The sequence below is a fragment of the Diadema antillarum genome, unplaced genomic scaffold (genome assembly GCF_040938485.1).
Source record: "Diadema antillarum isolate AM-2024a unplaced genomic scaffold, OU_Dant_1.0 seq00000768_RagTag, whole genome shotgun sequence".
Classification (NCBI taxonomy): Eukaryota; Metazoa; Echinodermata; class Echinoidea; order Diadematoida; family Diadematidae; genus Diadema; species Diadema antillarum.
Window position 1 is genome coordinate 2,359,107 of NW_027271658.1, and position 9,050 is coordinate 2,368,156.

A 9,050-nucleotide genomic window follows, 5' to 3' on the forward strand; every position below is an offset into this window, starting at 1 on the left:
CATTAACAACTGATTGACTAGGTTTACACATGATTATGTACGAAAGTTATGGCTCTGAGTACATTAAGCCCTACTTAAGATTCATAAAATCATATTGTTGGAATTTCCTTCTACCACAGCCTATCAAGTATGTTGACTGCATTTTGAAATAGTTTGTGCTTCAAGAAAAAGATATTCAAATAAATGAAATTCTTGCGTCGAGTTGTACGTCGATGTAGATGTAACTTGTTAAGCAGTTGCAAAGAGAAAGATATTCCATTAAAAATATGTTGGGTTTGTCTGGAACGTGGAAGAAATGCGTCAATCCATCTAAGTACCTTTTATTAGTCTTTTGTTGATCGCATGGAAAGTGAAATTTTATTGTATCAAATTAAATATCTATATGCCATAAAGTGCTTAACCTCTATCCCAGCTAGTTTCCTGACAAAGAAATTAATATTCATCTCCATCTTCATCCTCTGCGTCGTTGAGGGAGGAATCCGCCCCAACCTCCTCATAATCCCTCTCTAGAGCAGCCAGGTCTTCACGAGCTTCGGTGAACTCTCCCTCCTCCATGCCCTCGCCGACGAACCAGTGGACGAAAGCACGCTTTGCGTACATCAGGTCGAACTTGTGGTTGACGCGCGACCAAGCTTCCACGATAGCCGTGGTGTTGCTTAGCATACAGACAGCTCTTTGCACCTTCGCAAGATCTCCGTCGGGAACCTCAGCTGGTGGTTCAAAGTTTATGCCGACCTTGAAGCCGGTCGGGCACCAGTCGACAAATTGGATTACCGTTTTTGTCTTGATCTTTGCTATGGCAGCGTTGATGTCCTTGGGAACGACGTCACCTCGATAAAGCAGACAACACGCCATGTATTTTCCGTTGCGAGGATCGCATTTCACCATTTGGTGCCCTACTTCAAAGCAAGAAGAGGTGATCTCTGAGACCGAGAACTGTTCATGGTGGGCCTTCTCTTTTGAGATTACCGGAGCCATTGTTGTCAGCGGAAAGTGGATGCGTGGATACGGTACCAAATTGGTCTGAAATTCGTTAAGATCGACATTCAGCGATCCCTCGAATCGAAGTGATGCTGTTATGGTCGACACGCTCTGAGCTACAAGCCGATTAAGGTTGGCGTACGTAGGCCGTTCGATGTCAAGTTTCTTCCTGCATAGGTCGTAGATGGCCTCATTGTCTACCATGAATGTAACATCAGTGTGCTCTAGTGTGGTGTGTGTAGATAGCACAGTATTGTAAGGCTCCACAACGGCTGTCGAGATCTGGGGTGCTGGGTAGATCGAGAACTCAAATTTTGCCTTCTTTCCGTAGTCGACAGAAAGTCTCTCTTCCAACAGTGCGGCGAATCCGGAGCCGGTACCTCCTCCAAAGCTGCGGAAGATGAGAAAGCCCTGGAGACCGGTGCACGCCTCAGATAATTTCCGGATCCGGTCGATGCATTCGTCAATTTTCTCTCTCCCGACCGTATAGTGTCCACGTGCATAGTTGTTGGACGCATCTTCTTTGCCTGTTACCATTTGTTCTGGATGAAAAAGCCGTTGGTACTTGGATGTCTTTATCTCATCTGAGAAGACAGAATTACAAGTGACTTACATAATAGTACCATGTATTTTGTGCATAAGGAAATGCTAAAACTTTGTTATTGTTGGTGCAATTAGCATTACGGTAGTCATCATGTAATTATGTCATATCATGTCATATCGAATCATATTATCAGTGTAATCATTTACATCGACATAACTACAACGATGCAAGTAATATAAAACACTTTATCATTGTCATTTAGCTGGTGTTACTTTAATAAGCAGTAAGTTCATTCCAATCTTTATGTATATACCTGCCACAAAATTAATGTTGTATCAACTTTTGTTTTACACCATCTATTATACATACTCTCTATCTGCAACACGATACCCTTTGGTTCTATTCTGGGCTTCTTCCAATATAGCATGCAACGAAAAGGCGTTATGTCGTATGATATTCGATGGAGCTTACCTATGACCGAGGGCTCCAGATCTAGGAACAAGGCCCTTGGAACGTGCTTGCCCGCCGAGGTTTCGCTGAAAAACGTACTGAAGGATGCGTCGATATCGGTACTCATAAGGGTCTTCTCACTCTGCCTCATGCCGTCGGGCTGGATGCCGTGCTCCAGACAAAGCAACTCCCAGCATGCATTGCCCATCTGGACACCAGCCTGCCCGATGTGGGCAGAGATTACCTCACGCTGCGATTAGTAACAGCCAAATAGTTCGTTATGACATATAGTTTCCTTAATGTAAGCCTATTATGATGGCATAAGTGACGAACAAAAACTGAAGTAAAGATTAAACCCGTCAAAGTTAACAATAATTTATATAGGTATAGCATCAAACCGACATTTCATGGAATAATCATAATCTTTTTCGTATCTAAAAAAAATAAGGTAGAAAGTGTAAAAGAAAGCGAAGAGTGCAGCTTGCGGAAGAAATGTTTGCATTACACGATAGATAACCATGTAAAAAAGAATCAAATTGGGTGTTTGTTCTAATACAGGCCTCTGTGCTTACTGATAATATTCCATATCATTCAGTGTGTAACCCATTTCTTTTAGGCTCGAAGAGCTCCATCAGGTATTTCAGCTCGAACATTGTGGTGAGGATGCATTCAATGTCTTTGGTTAACGTAACTTTGGAGATGTGATGTCCATTTTGTGTTGCACTGAGGTTAAAAAGTTCGAAATAGGGAAGAGCTGTAAAGGCAAAATTGATCAAAATCATTTTTTCTACATTACGTTTGCAGATTGTAATCATGAAACTACTGCTGCCATCATCTTCTGAGTCCACAAACGCTACCTATACCTTTCCATTTTTCCTCATTTTTTTAGGAAGTGGTATCAAGTCCAGTGATCATGCAATTAATTTCATCTTTGACGAGTAAAGAAATAGAATTGGAGGAGATATCTCATTTCTTTTTAAACTGACACATTTCTTTTAGTTCGAGTCCAAATTGCCCTATCTATTATATTTTGCTTTAAAGGGAATTCTAGTCCACGTTGCAGTTGTTTTGATTCTTTACAAAGGACATCCAGGACAGTCAGCTCCATATGCCTGAGCCGACAAAGTGTCTAACAATCCTATTAGAGTGCACGTCACGAGCTCGACCGCCACGAGTAAAACAATCCACGAGTCACACGGCCCATCAGTTATACAGCTGAGGAGTCATACAGCTCACGAGTCATACAGCTCACGACCAAACACTAGGTGAGCATGGCCCATGATCTCGACATCAAGTAAAATACGTCTATACGAGATATACGGTCCACCAGGTCGACACTAGGGAAAGATGGCACATGAGCTCGACACTAGGCAAACAAGGCCCATGATCTTGACACTAGGCAAAAAAAAAAAAGCCTATAAGCTCGGGGCTTCATGTACGCAGTGTCGGTCTCGTGAGCCTTTTTCTTCCTTGTGTCGAGCTTATGGGCCTTATTTGTCTAGAGTCGAGCTCGTGGGCCTCATATGCTTAATGTTGGGGTTATGGAACTTATTTACCTTGTGTCGAGCTCGGAGGCTGTATGACTCATAGACCTTTTATTTTTCAGTGTCCAGCTCGCGATCTGTATGACTCGTGGGTGTCGTACTCATGGGATGACCACCCTCATAGGTTCAGTCGACAAAGTGCACACACGCCTATACAGTCTTTGTTCACAACCTCTTCCCACCTCCCTGTTTTCACACATAATTTGCACATTATAAAGGACTTGTGGTGTTACACACAAACTACTTTCCACCTCCACGTTCATGCTGCTTATTATGGACCAGAGAGCCTATTTGGAGCAAATAATGATATGCCTGGTGTGAATCCTTACTTGACGTCATCATGTACTAAAATGACTTTTTTTTGTCACTTTAATATTCACATCTGATTTCATCTCTTCATATAATTTGGATCCTTACAGGTATTACACTAGAGACTTCTGTCAAAAAACAATTTGTATTTCGCAATAATTGCAGTATTTCTAAAGTTAATTAAGATCTTGACCTTCACTATGCGCATTATGTTCATGATTCCTTGATGTTGGTTTACAGCAGCTTTTGAATACTTTATCTATAGATACAGTCATCAACAAAATGTCACATAATCTTTACATTTGTAATCATTTTCACCAGGTTTAACCCGAAAATGCCAGTAGATATTTGCTTTTTCACAGCTTACATGTATTATTACTGACAGAGATCGCTTGGTTTTGAACAAAAGGTAATAATAATGATCTTTCCGATCAATTACGTTGAACTCCTTAGCACCAATATTGCTTTGGGATACTTGTAGATGTGAGTGTATACACATTTACCATGATCTATCAATAAACTTTAGGTTCCACATGTCAATACTCATCTTCAATTTTTTTTTTATACACAGGGACTTTATACACATAAAAAACAAAAACAAAAACAAACCCTATTGTCGTGAGCATATTGAATGTGTTAGGCAAGCAAAGGAAACAAAGGTTTTCGCTATTGAACTTTTTTTTAACGTTTTAATACACCCGATATGAGCATTATCATTTCAGCATCGGTAGACACTGCGTCATCGTCTGATGTTTATTTTTTTCTTAAACGTGATATTGGCTCTCATTGGCAAATAACGGGACCACACTGCCAACGAGCCCAGCCATCCGTGGCGGTCCATTGTTGCGGGCGAGGGGTTATTGTTTAAACAGCGTGGAGTACCGTGCAATGTATTCATCTTTCAAGGTTGTGATCGTATTCACAGGAATTCCATTTTTACACTAAAGACAGATCAAGATGTTGTGGCAAATGTACGTGTGAATTGTATTATCTACTTGCACAAAAAAATTTGCATTACGATTCGTTATTATCTTGGAATGGTGCATTGCTGCCTGTTCTATCAAAAGAAAAAGTGGCGACGACTACTACATGATTCGTGCAACAACAACAACAACGCACAAAAACAAACAAGCATACAAACAATGCACTTGTGAATTATTTGTAACAAAACGATAAATAATCTACCAGTCTGTTCTTCCAAGAAATTTTCAACCCGCAACAACTCAAGAAAGACGATTGCTCTTTTCCATGGCGTCTCATAAGTTTTGCAAAATAGAGCCCAATGAACTAAACTTTCCATGAGGAGACATGTGGCAAAATTGCAGTCATTAAACTCGTTGAAGGGTTAGTGTGTCTTCACCTGACGTGCCTGAGACCACTGTATGGTTTGGCATAATGAGGGTAATCAGCTCAAACGAGAAATAGTAAAATTTGAAGACAGAGGTGGTTATTACCTTTTTTTAACCTTTGCACTCAACCCACCTTAGTATTATCAGATTTGATTCAACACTCTTTGTCTTGATGAGCAGCATAGTGGTCGTGTCTCGACCTAAGTCATGGCGATTTACTCATAGACATATAGATACCAAAAAATGGCGTCCTGATTTTATATCTGACTGCATCAATCTCTCGTCCACGCTCTATAAAAAGAGCGATTACTGTTACTTGCAAGCTAAGTTCTATGATATTTTTCGTATATCCCATTGGTTTATCTCTATCGCACAAAAAACACCCCATTCCTGTCTGAATATCTAATATGTTTATCTGACGTTCCTCCATTCCAGCTGAGACAGCAGTTAATTCATCTTATGTGTTTTTGATAGTTCCCCTACCTCTGAACACGATATGTTATTCCAATAAACGTCCTACCTTAAAATGTATTGATTAGGCTTGTAAACATACGTGCGTGAAACGTGTATGTAAATGAAATTCATCGTTTAGACTATAGGGCATAGGGTTTCAGCCCGGTTTATACCGAGATAAACAAATAAACATTGCTGACTTGTCTGGCCGCTTGCTTTGTAATTATTCTGGGATTCTGTAAAGCATTTCAGACCATCTTTCAGACCATCAGGCCTGTTTCTCACTCGATTGAACTGTGTAATGTGTTTTGCTACTTTTGTATGATGATTCAAAAGAAAAAAATGATACATCTCACTTAAAGAACTGGTTTTAAACTGAAAATAGTCAACCGTTGTGCATTTTCTTACTATTCATTTATGGCAATTGCATCGCACCAGTTGTGGGTTTTAAAAGGACTCACGAGTTACAGACGAACGCTTTCGTTGATTCTTAATCACTTTCATGATGTACCACAAAGGTGAACTTAAAAGGGAATGTTATAAACATGCAATTGTCATGCGACATAGAAACATTTCATTCTAAGAAGAAAGGAATGCCAATCAGAGACGTTGACTCTCTGTTCCTATGTATCATGCATCTGTAAACGCCACGTAGGTGAAAACTGAGTAAAAAATAAAAGCAGTAACATCCCTAATGATTAAATCTATACGGCTTCAAAGCCATTATACACTCACCATTACGGCTAGTTGGGGTTGGAGCGATCGTAATTCAGGGGCCTGCGATGGGGACGGTAGGTGTACTGCAAGTAAATGAAACGCACTTGCACTCAGCTGGGGTTTTCCGCCTGGTAATATCTACCACTCCCACTTGTTGACTTTGACAGAGTAACTTCAATTTATATCAGAATACCATGAAAGAGATGTTTTCTTTCTTTGTTTGTCTGCTATACACTTATTCCTCGTACATGTCGGATGGTTACACTTTGTATCGCGTCGTGTTTGCATTTCACAAGTCTTACTTGGCCTGCACTCTCTATAAACACAAAAAAATAAGAGGAAAACCAACGAAAAGAACAAAATTAGTAAAAAAAGTTTTTATTTCTTTTTTTCTTTTTTTGCTTTAGGTTTTTTTTTGTGTGTTTTTTTTATTGCTTCGGGGTTTTTTTTTATTCCCAGGAAGGGGTTTATTTTTCAAAACCGTCATTACTGTTTTCTCTCACCATTTTCTCCCTTCTCCCCTCCCCCCCCCCCTCTCTCTCTTCTTATACCCATTCATTTAGTAATCCATCTAGGTACTTATCAGTCTGAGTATGATTGTTGTTCGATTTATGTTTATGTATGAAACTGTTCCATCACGATTCGCACATCATGTCTGCCCACTGCTCACTGCATGAGGCACCTACTAGTTTGTTTATTATGCACGTCATGATGTTTCCGATCTATTCACTAGAGCTATCCAACGATCCGGATGAGTACAACTGGAATTTCCATTCATGAAAATATGCAAATCTATCGCAACAGTGCAGAAAATAAAAATATGTGTTTCAGCTATAAATCACTGTAACAAAGCAGTGCCTTATTGGCATACTATTATGCTGGTACACCATCATCTTTTCGAACTTCTGCAGTGCAGTATATTTTGTTTTCAATAATGACTCCTCTGGAAATTTACGAAATGCGTGCAACTATCTAGACACACATGTCTGGTTAAACCATTAATAAATGCCTACTACTTAAAAGCCATCATAGCTGCGAAAACATTAACAACAAATGAGACAAAGAATAAAATTTGAGAAAGTTTTAAAACACTATCATTGAAACTGAATATGACCTTTTGACGATTATCAATATAATGGTCTTTTGTGGCATTCTTCAGGAAAAAGTCTCAGTAAACCACAAGTAGACAGATACCTCTGCTACATGTCTATGCATCTATCTTCTAATCAAAATTTGTTCGTAGATTGTTAGAAATCTTATGACTACCTCGACACATGATTTGCATTGCTTCATTGTACTGTTTAGTGGCCAATGCAACCTGTTGAAGGTTTATTTCTATTTTTCAGTCTTACGACTGAACATCAAAACGTATGTACAGCAGTATAAAACTATTACGAATACAAAAAACAAAAAATCAACATACAAGTATGTAGCATTTAAAATGATAATTTAACAATTAATGTGTCTACATAATTTTTCCTATACATAAAGCCTGTCTAAGAGCGATGTCAGGGGAGGCTGCTACCAACATGAGCATTTGCTTGGCCAGAATAATGGTCCCATGAGAAAAATATGGAAAAGAAAAGAGGGGGTGTTGCGGCACAAATTGTCGCCCTGCACAAATTGTCGTCCCCTGAAACGGGCGACAAATTGTGCAGGGAGCTGACGGCACAAATTGTCGCCCCTGCATAATTTGTCGCCTGGCGACAATTTGTGCAGATGGCTGACGGCACACTGTCACCTGCCCTCAAAGCACATTTAGGGGGTAATATCATTCTTGACATAGGCACTGAAATACCAATACATAACTTACATGGCTACATCCATGCAAACAAGCCATGTAAAAAGTCACTCGAGGAAGTATCACCTATTGTGTTTGTCAAAATCTTCCTTTCTTTCTTTTTATTCTTCTTTCTTTCTGCCACATTTTGTGTCGTGAATATCTCAACATTGACATGACGGAATAACATGACATTTTCAGTCAACATGTCTCATGACAATATCTAGCCACAATAAGGTTTTCATGACAGTAACATATCTATGACGTCATCTAGGCGCCATTTTGTGATTTTCGGACCATGTTACATGATCGATCATAACTTCATAACTAAAGGTCATTTCTGTATCATTTTCGTTGGACATAAAGTTCAGGTCACGCTCTATCTTACATTTTAATGCTAATTACCTAGGACATCATTACGCGCGCATTAGCGCGCGTCAAAGTTTTTAAATGCTTAAAACGACTTCCCAATGGAAAATCTCGAAGTTTCAGACAATTTTAAGCGTTCCGCGCGTTCGCGTCCATCCGCGCATTTCCGCGCGCAGTGCGCGTAAGCAACATGAAAATGCAAATTTTTTGTCAGATTTGGATTCCTGATACATTAAGTAACAATATCCATTGATTTCCGATCAATTTCGACCCTTAACAAAGGAATGCGCTGGCGTCAAAGTTGAAATTTCGTGTGCGCGTCTATGTGGAAATATAGCGAAAAACATGTCTTTGTTTATTTCGCCATAGCTCTTTAAAACGTCAGGTGACCCTATGTTTTTATTGCATATTGCAAAAGCATATGAATTGAAAATAACGTTTCAAGTATCAATATTTCCCTAAATACATTATGACGTCATCATATCATCATCTGAAATCAAAAAAGTGGCATTAATTTTTTTGAGGTACTGTTTCTGACATTCATTTGCTCGTAT

General features: G+C 39.4%; 1 protein-coding gene across 1 annotated transcript; it reads right to left on the minus strand.

Annotated features, from left to right (window-relative positions):
• Positions 1-432: 432 nt before the first annotated feature.
• On the minus strand, positions 433-6,436 carry LOC139738807 (tubulin alpha-1 chain-like). The gene is made up of 3 exons (XM_071649444.1): positions 6,366-6,436; positions 1,997-2,225; positions 433-1,565 (listed from the first exon to the last, which is right to left on the minus strand). The coding sequence occupies exons 1-3, from the start codon at positions 6,366-6,368 to the stop codon at positions 433-435; spliced, it is 1,365 nt and encodes a 454-aa protein (XP_071505545.1). The 5' UTR covers positions 6,369-6,436.
• Between the last annotated feature and the right edge of the window lie 2,614 nt (positions 6,437-9,050).